The 15814-nt window shown below is 41.4% G+C and overlaps 1 protein-coding gene across 3 annotated transcripts in view; it reads right to left on the bottom strand.

The window, feature by feature from the left end:
• Window positions 1–15814, bottom strand: part of BCAR3 (BCAR3, NSP family adaptor protein) — a 167669-nt gene that overhangs the window by 4366 nt on the left and 147489 nt on the right. For all 3 annotated transcript variants that reach the window (XM_027854888.1, XM_027854889.1, XM_027854890.1), the window contains 3 exons: window positions 7176–7291; window positions 4585–4756; window positions 105–216 (listed from right to left, as the gene is read on the bottom strand). In XM_027854888.1, coding sequence (XP_027710689.1) covers window positions 105–216; window positions 4585–4756; window positions 7176–7291 — 400 coding nt within the window. The remainder of the gene's footprint in view (window positions 1–104; window positions 217–4584; window positions 4757–7175; window positions 7292–15814) is intronic.

The raw sequence follows: 15814 nt of genomic DNA, 5'->3' as shown, positions 1-15814 counted from the left end.
TGTGTGTGTGTGTGTGTGTGTGTGTGTGTGTGTGTGTGTGTGTGTGTTTGCATGTGAATGACCCTGTTCATTCAAAGAAAACCCATTTGTTGCTTTGTGCCTACCTTTGCCTTCGTGTAAAGTTTTGCTGAAAGGTTTCAGTTGCTTTTCATAGAGGATTGCAGTCTGGGTGTATTGGTGTCGTAAAGCAGTCCACGTCTGTTCTAACCTCGTAATCTGTGAGGAAAGATGTCACAGTAACTCTTGGGAAAGTCATGGTCATGTCATTTGGAAATAAACCCTGAGGTTCCCACACAAGTTGGACCAGGCCTAGGCAATTTAACTGCTCCTTCATGAAACATTTTTTTCTTCAAGACCTCTATGGAGGGAGAACCCACTACCTTCTCAGGCAGCGCATTCCAGTTTTTGGATAGCTCCAGTTATTTGAAGGTGTGTTGTTTTTTGTTTTTTTTTTTTTATTTCCTGTCATCAAGCCTAAATTTTCTTTATTGCACCTTTTACTCATTGCTAATAGTTAAGCTCTCTGGGACCAGTCAAAACAAACATAATCCCTTTTCTGCATTACAGCCTTCCAAGTACTTGAAGATGGGCTATACCCAGAAACCATGATGTAAAATCAGAAGGTATCAATCAATACTTTCTTTTTAATATGTTAAGAGCTGAACATAGTATTCCAGATATGATATGATCAGGACCAAGGACAGAGACATCACTATCTACCCCACTATCCAAGGGGAAGGGGGGAGAGACCAACATGTGATTACAGGTACATTTCACTCTGATGCCAATGGTGGCCCAGGCTAATTTCTCTCACACCACCCTCTAAACTTTTCTTCCTTCCTGCTCACACCCTCCCTTCTAAACCAGAGGTTTATTCACTCTTTTCAACCTAAAGTTTTGTCTTTCTATCTCTGCTGTCTCATGCCTTCTCATTTGTCACTACCCTGCCCTAAGAGTTCATGCTCCAATGGAACCAGATATATGTATAGGTTTGGCCAACATCGTGTGTGTGTGTGTGTGTGTGTGTGTGTATGTAGTGTGTACACACGCACACACACACACACAAGCGCAAGTCTGATGCCTTCAGTTGTTACAGAGCCTATTCCCTGCTCCAATTCTGTTATATTTACTTGTCTTTGTAATCGTTATAGTTCTCTGGGTGAGAGTATGTAAGGATTGTTTTGTTTTTCTATCTCCAGAATACAACAGAAAGTTTAATAAATGTTTGTTGAAGTTTGTTGATGGAACAGAAATCAGTTGTACTTTGCCAGCTTTGACCTGGAATCCCCAGGTTTTAAAGTATGTCCATTTTATTCCCAGCAACCCTCACCATTTAAAATCTAACCTCTGCAACTCAGGGGTTAGAAATGTGTCACACTATTGCCAACTTCTTGTGCTGAGAATGAGGAGACCACCTTTAGGGAAGAATAACTGGGGTCATGCCACTTCCACCGACGTAGGGAACTTCCTGCCTATGTAATAAACTAGGGATGTCTGGTAAGTCCCTAACATTTCAAGGATGATATCACAGAGGGTTAATAACCCAGCCCTTTCTTTCACAAAAATCTCACACCACACACACACACACACGCACACACACACACACACACACACACACACACACGCACACACACGCACGCACAAAATCCCCAAGTATGTTGTCAGGAAAGTATTGGGTGTGACCCAGTGGGGTATTTCTCATGTTGGTTCTCCCCCTTGGCTCCTGGAAGGTTTTCTTTAGATATGTAATTCTGGAAGTGCATCATAGTAGATAGCAACCCAATCAAGGGAGGAATGTATATAATGTTAATTCAACCCAAATAAATAATTCTGATAGGATCACAAGATTTCTAGCTAGAAGAAATATCATTTAGTTCAACTCTCTCCTTTGGAAAGCAATGGGAACCAGGTAGCAGGGAGAAGAATATGGGGATTGCTCCCTAAATCTCTGTTGCATTATTATCTTCAGATTGTTGAAACTCTTATCCTCTTATTATATGATGACAGACTTAGTTTAAAAAAAAAATAGGGAAGGCAGAACAACACAAGAGGAGAAGTGGGTTACCTAAATTCACAAAGGTAGTGATTATCACATTGAAAATAGATTTGGAGTTATAGGGAACTTCTAGTCCAGCTTCCTATTTTTTTTTTTTACCCTTAGGTAGGAAGGGGGCCAAATCTGTGATTTTATTAGTGAGGAAACTCCCACTACCGATGCAGCTGTGCTCAGTAATTGTTAGATAATTTATAGTCTTAGAGAATTGCTTAACTAGCACGTGTTAGCAGCAGAATTTAAACCCATATCTTGCTGACTCCAAGTCCTAAGCCAGCTCTCCATTTCCTCCTATACCATGCTGCCTCTCCTCATCTTACACATGAGGAAACTGAGGTCCAGAGAGGAGAAATGCTTCCTCCAGACACCAGCACGACTCCAAAGTCAATGCTCTTCTCACCATACCACACCACCAATGCAAGTTACCCAGAGAGGACATAATATAAAAAAAATGCAGCTTTAAAAAAAATAGGAAATACATTTTAATTGATTTTCCAGAAGCAGCAATGTATTTTGATTTAGTCAGGTAGTTAACAGGCCCCAATGTAATTCTTGGGATGGGGGTGGGGGAGTGGCAAGAAACAACTTTGGCTTCATTAAGTGTGATTGCTCCAATCAATTGAGCTAGTTATAGAGGCCTCACTGGCAGAATGACTTAGATCTGATACTGTCCTCAGTGTAAGGAAAAGTTGACAAGACAGGAATTCCAAAGATGGGTTGACTGGCATTTGACACATGTCTATTCCCTTCTTGATACTTTTTCCACATGACATTGCATTCTCAGGTTCTCTTCCTGTCTTCCTTACTATTTTTTGGTTTCATAGGATTCCAGAACTAAAGGAGACCTCAGAGACCACTTAGTTCAACTTCATCATTTATAGACAAAGAAACTGGGGCCCAGCAAAATTAACTGACTTGTTCAGTCAAAGTCATACAGCTTTTAAGTGTCCAAGCTTGGACTTAACCCCAAATCTCTCTCTGTTCTTCCCGTTACATCACTCTGCCTGCTTTGCCAGCACCTTTACCTTCCTCCTTTAAACATCCTGTGTCCTGGGCCCAACCTGGGTCCTCTTGGTTATCTCCCATAGCTTTAGTCATTGCCTCTTGGAAAGTACTTCATTGACCTATATCTTTTTACATGCCCAACCTCTACAGTCCCACATCTCAGACTGTGCTGGCCCTCTCCTCTAATTGGACATCCAGTTAGCAACTCAAAACTAATAGTTCCAAAACTGACCTCATTTCTCCCTAACCTACCTAGTTCTTCTATTGATGGCACCACCACCACGCTTGCTGGAATAAAAATTTGGAGTCACCTTTGGCTCTTCCCTAATTCTTTACTCACCATGTCACAAGTCTTGTTGCATCTACTTCCAAAAACACATCCCTCCCTTTCCTGTCCACTGCAACCGTCCTCATAAAGGCCCTCATCTTTTGTCACCTCTGCTACAACTAGCCTCCTAATTGGTCTTTCCTTCCTTTAGTCTATCTTTCCACCCATCCATTTGCCACATTACTACTGAGAATCCTCATAGGGCACCAATGTGGTTATTTCCTTATTCTATTAAAAAGCAAATTTCAGTGGCTCCCCAATATCGAATACAGTATAAACTTCTGATTCTCGAATTCACACTCTAACTCCAGCATAAGTGCCTTGCAAACAGCAGGTGTTTAATAAATATTACTGAATTTTATTCATGTATTCTCTTCTCAGTCCTGCCATTCCCTCTTCTTCCATCCCCATTCTCATCCCACCCTATCCTATCTCCCTGCTTTTATTCATGCTGTCTTCCATATTTGGAATGGATTCCCCACTCCTATACTCAATTCTTTTTTTAAGTTCCTCCATTATTTCAGGAAACAACTCAAGATCCATCTCTTTTACTAAGCCTTCCCTGATTCTCCAGTACCTATCCCCAGTTGCAAAGGATGTCTTCCCCTCAGAGCTGGTAAGGTCACATCTCCCACGTCCCTTATGCCTACAGTGTCTAATGAAGAGTAGATGGTAAATAAATATAGAATTGAATTGGTAAAGGTTCTCATGCATTAGACATGTCATAAAAGTTTATAAGTTCCAAATGAGATGCCTTCAGCAGGTTATTTATGTAATCCACTGTCCCTTGGACATGTTTCCCTGTGTTCTAGGCTTCATAGAGTTAAAAAACTACACTGTCAACACATGCAAAGATCCAGACAGAAATATGTTGTTTCTGGCAAAAACAAGCTACCGCATGGCATACCATCCTAATTGGTTTCTCACAAAAAACATTGATTTTTTTTTCCTTTTGGATGACACTCCTCATTGTACATCAGAGGCACTTGCTGACTGTCAGCAATTATCCACTGTTTTAAAAACAGAAAGTACTTTGCACAATACTTTCAGCTGCCCTTGTAATCAAAGGCAGCTTTTATCATGGTTCAATTCAGTTTACTTATTGAATAAAACAGTTAAGAGATTTGCCTGGCTGACAAACCTGTTAAAGAACATTATCTCCACCTATGAGGCCACAGAAGGCAAAACGATCACTTACTTGTGGCATTTCCAAGGCTTTCATGATGGCAGAGAAGGCATACAGGTCTCCCATGGAGTCCTTCAGTTCCACAGCTACCTGAATGATCTTATGGACTGTTGCTGCTCTCTCCTCCAAACTACCTGTGCAGCCCAGGATATCCACTGCTATGCCTATGGCCATCGTGTTGTGTCTGGAAGGGAGAAGGCTTGAAGTCACTCTGGTGGTGGGGTCAACTTGAGTATGGTGACGCCAAGGGCAAACCCATCCCATGAATGTCAAGGACAGCACCGCTGTATTGCTCAAAACTGTTCTCAAGGGTGAAGCACAGTGGCCCAAGAGTCGGGAGACCCAGGCTTCAAGCACTTGGTAGGTAGCTGGGTAGACCATAGACAAGTCATTTAATCTCCCTGAGCCTCAGTTTCCTCATTTGTAAATTGGAGATAGAATTCATTCACTTAACAGGTATTTTAAACATCCACCTTGTACAAGGTATTTAGGGATACAAAGACAAAAAAACAAAGCGGTACCTGCTTGAACTGAATTTGAATATGATCTCACACACTCACTAGCTGTGTGACCCTGGGCAAGTCATTTAACCTGTTTGCCTGACTTTCCTCCTCTGTAAAATGGGAATAATAATAGCACCAACCTCCCAAAATTGTTGATGAGATAATAATTATAAAGTGCTTAGCAAAGTGCCTGGCACATAGTAAATGCTATATATTCTCATATATATATATGTATGTATACACACATATGCCAGCTATTATCATTATTATCAAGGAGCTTATATTATGTTGGAGAAAAATGGCATGTATACAAAATGGCAAAATAATCTTACATAAGGGCTTGGCAAACTTTAAAGCACTTTAAAAAACAAGGAGTTATTATTCCTCAAATATTCAAATCAGTCTGAGGGGTAATTGAGGTAATCCCTTCAGCAATGTGGACTGAAGCCCATCTTGTTGGGAGTCCAGCCCTGCCTATGTTCTCTCCTTATTTCACAATGGGGGTGAGGAGGGGAACTTGAGGCAACTTGCTGGGGAGACTTTGACTTCCTCACTTTCTCTGAACACCCCAAGGACTCCACTGGAGCACAAGGGCTACCCATCGGTTCTCCTTCCCTCTTGTCCGGTGACCAGTTCATCTTTTCTGAATGCACATGTCTTTGATAACGTCCTTTACACCAGTTCTTCCAAGTTCTTTACTTGTTACGTGTCACAGCCTCTTCAGATCGAACAAATGCCTTCTACACTGCCATCTTGAGTGATGGGCATTTTTAATTCTTCAGAGACTATTGTTCCATGACTCAGAGATAGACAACATCAGTAGAATGTTGAAATTTAAAAGACGGGGCTTTGTTCCAAGGGAAAAGTCCCTTCTAAATTTGATTGCACTTATTTCCTCTCATTCCCTAAATTTCTAGTGTTCACATTGTCAGGCGTTTAATATGACTTAAGTGCATGCTTCAACAATTCAACATTTATTAAGCACCTACTGTGTTCCAAGCAATGTTGTGCTGGGGATACATGAAAAATGGGGAACCTGAAAGAATGCACCATAAGAAGGTAATATAACACATACCTAATTATGATAAAGGCTGTAACAAGGGAAAAGACAAGATCCAAAGGGCTGTTGAGGAAATTTTAGGAAGGAAAGCTCACATGTAGCTTAGGGGGATGGAGCAGGGCTCTTCAAGGAGAAGAAGGATTTCAAAAAGAGGAACACATTCCAATCACAAGGGACAGCCTTTGTGAAAGTAAAGAGAAGGCAGAGGAACTTGGGAACTTCCAACACCACAGAAGATGGAATGTTCTGTTGGACTGGGGCATAGATCCCTGTAGAGGACTTCCTGCTTCTTACAAATAATGCTTTAGATGGAAACAGGAACTCATGAGCTTAACCCAGAGGGACTTGCTATCACCTGCTTCTCCATTTACTCCACAAAACTTCACTCCTTTCATAGCAAATCAATGGTTCAGAACAAAATGAGATTGTGCTTTCCCTAACAGACTTTTTCTATCTTTGCTCACAAACTCCCACCATTTTTTCTTCAATCTATTCGCCTTTCAAATGGACAAAGGCCTTTAAGATGAAAAAGAGGCCAGGGTTTAAGAGGTATGAAGAACTAGGAACTCTCTGTCTACACTGTGTTTGGAACACCCCCAGACTCTTCACCAGGGCCATGATTACTGACTCCTGCGTTGATGGACCAGCCGTGCCACCAGCTGCGTACAAAGAGTTCTTTTCTCCCTCAATCTCCCCCTACAGCAGTGACATAAACACAGCTATGATCTCTGAGACTTCCTCTTCAGATTATCTTTGTTGATGTCCAGGAAGTATCTTCTTGCAGATGTCTTCAGAGGAAAAACCTAGCTTTACAGCAGCATGCCAAAGACTGGCATCTCTCTCAAGGCAGACAACTATTAAGCACCTCTTTTGTTTCAAGCAATGCTGTTCCCATTGTGTTGGGGACTCACGATAGATTTATCCATTTTTTTTCTTTCTAAATGTGGTTTCCTGATAAATAAGAGGGGCAGCGTCCTCTTCTACCTGCCTGCCAGGCAAGAGTCAGCAGACTGAAATGAAAAGTGACCAGGAATGTTTACCTTTCAATGATGTCCAGGCGCAGTTGGTGTCCATAAGGCAAGGTAATGAGCTCCAGACCTGAGTTTACTCCCATGATCCTCCTCATCTCTTCAGAGACCTCTAGTATCCTAGCAACCTGTCAAGTAGAAAAACTTAAATATATTAATTTGGGAAGTTGGCTTGACATGACCCTGATCTAATGTGTAGAAAGAGCTACAGAAAAAAACAGGCACACTCAAAAGTATTCTAAGAGTACCCTTATCTAAAAACATATGTGTGTTATACAATGATGTTAACACTAGAAAGTGAAACACTAGGAGAAAACAGGGCAAAAGGGATTGAGTTGTTTGGTCTCCAGAGTTGGCAAGAATGTCCAAAGAAACATTTGAGTAATTTGAGCTCACGTCAAAAGTATCCTAGAGACCTGTTGTAATACTTTACTACCAGTGCCAGATGCGTGTGTGTGTGTGTGTTTGTGTGTGTGTGTGTGTGTGTGTGTGTATTAGACTCCATCAATTTATTGAAAGAATGAGATGGGAATTCCCAAGTTTTCCTTTCCCATAACCTTTGCTATTCCAATTCTCACAAATATGCTGATTATGTCTTAACGATGCTTCTCTTGCAATGAGTAGCTAGCCCCTTTAAATCTGGAAACGATTTGTGCTTTGACACTGGAGGCTTGAGGACCAGGTTTGAAATATGAGTTTCAAGCATCCTAGCATCTTAAATGTAGAGCTGAATGGGACCTTAGAGGTCATCTAATCAAAGACATGTTTGTCCTCTTGCTGAGATTTTTACTTATGGGAATGCTGGTTCTCTGTAACTTTTAAGGAGAGGGGCTAGCCAGCTCTACTTCATGCCTGTATCTTGGGTGTGAAGCCATGAGACCCACCACAATACAATGAAGAAGACAGAGGTATCAGCTACACACTTGTAATTACTATGGAAAGAAATCATAATCAAACAGGATGCTGGAGTCTACCTCTTTACTTTTTTAGCCAAATTCTAGATGCCTCTTCAGGACACATAAGCTGCAAAACAAACATCTGGGAGCTTGGCCTCTGTTATTAACCTTGACCTTTGGTTTAGCAAAGGAACCACTGGGGGTTCTAGAAAATAAATACGCGGAAATTCAGTGACAAGTCCAGGCACAGAAATAATGAGTTCACCTATATGGCCTTCTACTTTTGGGTGCTCTGGGCATCATATCCCCCAGGCGCCATAGTGCATAGAGCATTGGGCTTGGAATCAGGAAGACTCACTCATCTTCATGAGTTCAAATATAGCCTCAGACACTAGGTGTATGACCCTGGGCAAATCACTTAACCCTGTTTGCCTCAGTTTCTTCATCTGTAAAATGAGCTGGAAAATGAAATGGCAAAATACTCCAGTAGCTCTGCCAAGAAAAACCCAAATGGGGTTATGAAGAATCAGACATGACTGAACAACAACAATCTTCCCCCATATACAAAATAAGACCAATTCTCAAAGACTACTAAACCTCTGTCTTTCAGAATTCCTAGTTTCATTCAGAGCTCAGGTCAAGAGCCCCTTACATGGGGTCTTTCCTGATTCATCCTGATTAGTACTTCTTCCTACCAGCTACCCCACCTTGAAATTACCTTATTTTCCCTCACTAGAATATAAACTCTTTGAGGGCAGGGACTATTTTATTTGTATCCCTATCACCTAGCACAGTGCTTGGCACACAGTAGGCACTTAATAAATGCTTGCTGATGAATTGGCAACTATGGAGGAGATAACTGTCTTGATGACAATAGTCAGCATAGTGTGGTTGTCCATTGGGAATTGTTATATGCACAGGAGAAAGAATCCTGGCACAATTCACAAGATCAAATTTACACCTTTGGCCATGGGAGGAAGGTATCTGCCTAGGCATTTGTCATAGCCTATTTGCATCAGAGCTGTTGGCAGCAACTCGGATTTCCCCATGTGTTTCAGAAGCTTAAATCTGTTGTGTCAGTAAAGCCCAATATCTTTATGTGATTTCCTTTAGTTATCATGAACTATTGTAGTCAGAAGAAAAAGTTGTTGGTAAGTTTTAAGTTAAAAGAAAAATCACAATTTAATGTATTCACAAGTAAAGAACCTCTATTTCCAGTGAAAAGACTAAGTAATAATTATAGCTGACAGTTAGAGGCACTTTAAGGTTCACAAAATGCTTTACATCCATTATTGTCTTTGGGCCTCATTGGTACTACTGGATCAAACCCATTTTAGAGAAAAGGAAGCTGAGCCTCGGCAATATGGAAGTGGTTTGCCTTTGTTCACATAGCTAATATCCATGGAGGGATTTGAACCTGACATTGTCTTCTTGACTGCAAGTCAAAAACTACGTAACAGACTTGATGTCCCCTTGTCCTTTTCCTAAATGTTAAAGTTTCTGACTGGTCAACACCTGGCAGCTGACTTTGAGAAAGTAAGGTTGAAGGGCACTAAGAACACCAAAGTCTCCACTTGATTCAGTTCACATAAGCACTTAGTAAAAACCTATTCTGTGCCAGGCTATGAAAATACAAAAACCAAAGTGAAACTTTAATCCTTATATCTTTAGTCCAGGAACTAGGAGCAGTTTAAGGCTGCTGTACTCATAGCTCTATGTCTCTGGATTCATATTTGCAACACCATTGACCAAGAACCATGTGTCTGCAGTATAGCTTCTGAACATCTGTTTATTGTAATGGGGGACCTGGGGTTAAATGCTAGACTCTGCTACTGCTGTGCTAATTATTTAACACCTCTGAGCCTCAGTTTCCTCATCTGTTAAGTAAGGAGGTCAGCTTATGTTGCACAGCTGAGGAAGTTCCTTCCAACTCTAAGTATATGACTATTCTGATTTAAAAGAAAAAATCAGAGATACTGAAAGGGTCCCAGGGTCCCAGTGGCTCTGGGGATCACTGATCTGATTATAGCAGGAACTTGGCTGGGAGTCAGGGACCCTAAATGAGGAGTGACCTTGGGTCTCAGCTGACCTCTGACCATTTCTTCAATTAACCCACTTACAAAGTAAAGATCAATATATCTGTGAGGCCCTGAGCCATATAAACCAAGTAAAAAGCATCCCTGAAATAGTAGAACAGTAAAGTCCGACGTGCTATTCAAAGCCTGGGAAGTGGTGTTTCTCCCTTGGGGAGAGAAGTGGTAGATGATCATAGGGCAGTGTCCTTAAAGTTCCTCAAATCCAACCTATCTGAAGGTGGGAAGGGGCAAAGGGAAAATGCAGAGCAAACAAGGAGGCTACAGAGCCCTCCAATTATGAAGTGCATTTGAGAGAAGTTTCAGGCACTTGAGAAATCACTGCTGTTCCCTTTGAAAAACTAATTATACTTTCTGGCGTCAGCACTGGAAAAATAACACTTAAATACTTCAATGGCACTTTTCAAACATTAATTACCACCTCCTCCCCACAACTGGAAAATTGTTTTTGTTTTGTTTCCTACATCTTGTTGAAGAAATGGGTAAAAGGATGTTTATAGGAGAGAAAGGGCAGTTATGTATAGGGGTGGGAAGAAAATTTTTCATAGGTTCTGTCCACCCCGCCACTAACCTCCCTTTCCCTAAACACTCTCACCACACTTTATTTTCACAGTATCCCCAAACACTGTAACAACAATAAAACAGTTCATTTTTTTAAAATGTCATACTTTATAAAGCTATAATATTTAAACTATATATCATATATAAATGTTATTTATATATAACTCTACATGTAATTATATACATATGTATGCACACATATAAAACATATAGTTAAAAGGACCTGTTAATGTCCATTTAACCAGCATAAAGGCAAGATCATAGGCTGGTAAACTGCCTTGAAGGTAAGAGATTAGTTCACTTTTCGTCAGTGTGTCTCCAATCTAGAATATTGCCTGACAAACACAAAACACTACATAAATGCTTGACAATCAGTAAACATTTATTAAGCACCTACTATGTGCCAGGCACTGTGCTAAGTACTAGGGATACAAAAAGAGGCAAAAGACAATCCTTGACCACAAGGATCTCACAACCCCATGGGGAAGACAACAAGCAAACAGGTGTACAAACTATATGCAGGACAAACAGGAAATAACAGAGCAAGCACTAGAATTAAGAGAGGTTGGGCTTCCTGTCAATGATGGGATTTTAGTTGGGGCCTGAAGGAAGCCAGGGAAGGCAGTAGGCAAAGATGAGAAGGAAGAGCATTGAAGGCATGGGGGACAGCCAGAAAAAAATGCCTGGAGTCAAAAGACGGAGAGCCTTGTACTTGGAATAGTCAAGAGACCAGTGTCACTGGATCAAAGAGTATGTAGTAGGGAATAAGGTGTAAGGAGGCTAGAAAAGTAAGAGGGGGCTAGGTTATGAAGGGCTTTGAATGCAAAATAAAGGATTTTATATTTGATCTTGGAAGTCATTGGAATTTACTGAGTGGAGGTGACGTGGTCAGAGTTTAGTCACTTTGGTGAGTAAATGGAGGATAGATTTGAGTGGGGAGAGACTTGAGGCAGGCAGAACCACCAGCAGACTATTGCAATAGTCCAAGCATGAAGTTTTGAGAGCTTGGCACTTGGCAGTATCAGAAGACAGAAGAGTATGCTTTTGAGAGATAATGCAAAGGTGAAATCGACAGGCTTTGACAGATTGGATATGGAGGGGTGAGAGATCATGTAAAGTCAAGGAAGAAACCTAGGCTGAAAGCCAAGGAGAATGGAGGATGGTGGTACCCTTGGCAGTAATATGGAAGTTTGCAGGTTAGGGGGGAAGACTTATGGAGAAAGATAATGAATGCTTTCTGTTTGGGGAATGTTGAGCTTAAGGTTCCTACTGGACATCCAGTTCAAGATATTTGAAAGGCAATTAGAGATGTGAGTTTGGAGATCAGCAGAAATGTTGGGACTGGATAGGCAGACTTCAGAATCATCAGCATAGAGATGGTAATTAAATCCATGGGGAGCTGATGAGCTCACCAAATGAAGTAGACTAGAGGGAGAAGAGAAGGGGGCCCAGGACCAAACCCTGAGGGACACCTATATTGAGAGGGTGTGATCTGGATGAAGAATCTTTTCCCTCCTCTACTCTGGCTTACAAAATCCATTCTTTCAACATTCAGATTACACACTGTCTTCTACTTGAGAAGCCTTTTCTAATTCCCACCACCTGGCCCCCAGTCTTCTGTATATACTGAGAGATCACACTGTCTCCAACAAAATATAATCTATTTGAGAACAGGAGCTGCCATTTTGTGATTTGTATCCCAAAGGCCTGGGATAATAGGTGCACATATGTAGGTGCTCATTGACTGGTTGGTTGATTATTTTGTACTCCAATTAAACTCTTTCCCAGTCTCATCCTGCCCTCTCCTCCTTTCCACCCCGCCATTAATCATTGACATTCTTTTCTGATCTTCAAGAACCAGTTCTGGTGCTTTCTTCATGAAGCCTTTTCTAATCCTTTACAGTAACAAGTGACTTCTCTCTCTGAACCTTTTGGACAATCTGACTTTTCCTATATATTTAAAAACATCCTATTTTGTATTAGAGTTATACATATACATATAGATGCCTTATTGCCTTAACTTAAAAGTAAGTTTCATTGAAACTATACTGTTGGATAATGAAATTTGGGACCAGAAGATTGAAAATCTAAATACTCTAATAGCTCTAACTGGTGGAAGTTTCAGAGAGGCATATATATTTAAGCTTCACATAAGGAAAAAATTGCTGACAGAGCTACCCAAAATTGGAATGGCCTGCCTTGGGAGACAATAGGTTCCACCTGACAAGAGGTCTTTAAGTGAAGCCTGGATGATGGATTATCAAACAATCTATGGAGAGGTTGTTTCTCTCTATGGTCATTATCATTCATTCTCTCTGCTTAATGGTCATTAATGTGTCTCCACTGTGCAAATAATGGAATTTATGTCTTTTGTTTGTAAAGCCCTTACCTCTCAAGAGGTAGCAGAGCTTCTTAAGCTTCCTGGCTTAGGCAAGAGCTTAGCATTCAGGTTCAGAGGCCCTGGGTTTAAGTCAACCCTCTGCCACTTACTACCAGTGCAACTATAGGCAAGTCACGCAACTTCTTCTTTGGACTCCGTTTCCTCATCTTCAAAATGAGAGGTTGAAGTAGAAGACCCCGTGGTCTCTTCTGGCTACGAGAATATGAGAATGAATAGAACATTCTCCCCTTCACTTTTCTCACTGCTCTGATAACAGAAAAGGAAAGGACAAGCTCTGTGAGGGGCACCATGTGCTCCCCAGTACAGAACACGTGGAAGCCAGATGTTCCCAGGGCTCACCTTGCCACTTTGGCTGCTTTCTGCTCTGCCTCCGTCCTCTTTCTGAAATCCTGCTTTTTTTTGTTTTGAGGGAAGGGGAGGAGGGAAAGAAAAAGCAATCTTCCATTTCAAAGGAAATTTCTAACATAAGGGCAAGGGGAATTAATAGTGAATTGTGGTCACACCATAGATCAGCCAGGGAAGAGAGGCAGAGACCCCTGTGCCTGACCTTACTACATGTCTAGAGAATGAATGAGCTCCCTGGCAACTTCAAATGGGAGGATGGGAGAATCGACCCTGCCTCCCAGATTTCTGTGACATCCCATGAGAAGGAATGACTTAGAACCAAGCCTGGCTCTGCATCAGCCAGGAATAGAGACCACGGTAACCGTGGTCACCACCCCATCTGTAACCCTCACCACCATCCCGTCAGGCTGCTGGGGCGCCCAGAAAGCGATGCACAGATTAGATATGATACTTCCCTAGGTGTTCCATACACAGATGGGTGTATGGCAGATATGATGCTGCTGAGAGGTACGGCCAGGAGGACTAAACGTACCACAAAAAGGATATGGAGGTTTGCTAATTGTCACAATTGAGAAATAATCTAGCCCCAGCAACAGTGAGATGATTTCACAGCTGCTGCAAGCCAGCAAGATGCTTTCAGTCTTTCCTATCTCTAACTCTTCAGCATGTCAGATAAGGTGGCAATGGTGTTACACTTCACAGGAAATCTAACCTGCTGACAGTCCCCTGAAGAAGGAATTGTCCTTCTTTCCTACAGCTCATACAGGGACGTTGTAAACTACACGAGAAACCTTAGATGCCTGGGAACACATTATAGTCTTGATCCTGAAGTAGATACAATGCCATACATGAGATGTCATCCAATATGAAAAACTCAAGATAATGACGACACCAACAATATAACAACAACAATAACAGTAATAGACATTTATATAGTACTTTAAAATTGACAAAGCACTTTCCCCCTAACTAGTGGTGAGTCCCATCAAGCCTTCTAATGGTCCAATCAGAATTTTACTCACATTCAAATGACTTGGGCAAATGCCCAAATTGAACACCAGTAATAACCACTAGTGTTAATCCAAGTCTATACAACAAATCATATGGGGGGAGGGGGAATCTCATTTTTAGGTCTAAAGTGTTGAATTCGGAGTCCAAGTTCAAATCTTGCTCCTGAAGCAACTTGTTAGCTGTGTGACCATGGGTAAGTCATTTAAGCCTGAGCCTCATCTGAATGATACCTGTGATTACTGCTTCGAAAGGTTAGTGTGGACCTCCGCTTTGCAAACTCTAATGTGCTGCATTATGTCAGTTACTATTATTATTTAATCGCCACCTCAGCCCTCTCTTCTCACAGTTGGATCACAGAGAGTAAGCATCTATCATTCGCTAGTGACATAGGCAACCTCACAGGCTTGAGCAAAAACAAAACATAAACACAAAAAAACAGAAGCCCAAAAGATGGAGACAATGGCTTCCATGCTAGGAATTCCATTCTGTTCCCAAATCAGCATCCTTGCTCAGGATCCTAGTACCAGTTTTAATTGGCAGAGTATATGCCTATAAAAAAAACAAAACAACCAAAACAAAAATAGTAACAAAGATGAAACAAAACACTTACATACATTTTTAGCTTTAAAGGGATGAAAGAAACCCAAGGTCCTTATTACATTTTTTATGTTGCCTAGTGATCCTGAGTTGGTGGCTGTCCTCCTACCCCACCCCAGGACAGGGACTGCTAAGGATGCTGATCTCCATGGAGGCAATGATTTATAATCCCAGAAAGGAAAGTGGGCTTTTACAAATTTGAAACTAATTGTCTCCATTGGGCCACAAATAGGTCCAGTTTTTTTAATGGTCTGCATAGTTATTCAGTTACCAGTTTCTTTATTTGGAGATCATGGCTAGTGGCAGGGCTGGGCTCAAGCTGAGTTGAGATACAAACTTCCTAGAAAAGCCCTTTCAGAATGACTCAATTCAATTCAACAAACATGATGGGCTGTCTGCAGGGCCCAGCACTAAAGATGAGTGATATACAAGGTTTGAGTAAGACAGAGTTCTTGCCTTCAGGGAACCTAGAGTCTAGTGGGGGTGACAGCACGTGTATATGTATGACTATAAAATAAAATAATGTATAGAAAGTTCTTGAGAGAAGCACAAATACAAAGTGCTCTTGAGATACACAGGACAAAAAGCCCATTGCTGACTGGAGAGAGCGGAAGGGGCTTCCTGGAGGAGGTGGCATTTAGGTTGGACTTCAGAACAGAGCTTCTTAACCTGGGATACATGAGTTTGTTGAGAGAGAGGGGTGTGTGTGTGTGTGTGTGTGTGTGTGTGTGTGTGTGTGTGTGTGTG

The sequence above is a fragment of the Vombatus ursinus genome, unplaced genomic scaffold, assembly GCF_900497805.2.
Source record: "Vombatus ursinus unplaced genomic scaffold, bare-nosed wombat genome assembly UNPS02010639.1, whole genome shotgun sequence".
In the NCBI taxonomy this organism is placed as follows: domain Eukaryota; kingdom Metazoa; phylum Chordata; class Mammalia; order Diprotodontia; family Vombatidae; genus Vombatus; species Vombatus ursinus.
Note: the sequence above shows the minus strand (reverse complement) of the source record. Positions and strands in the feature narration are given on the sequence as shown.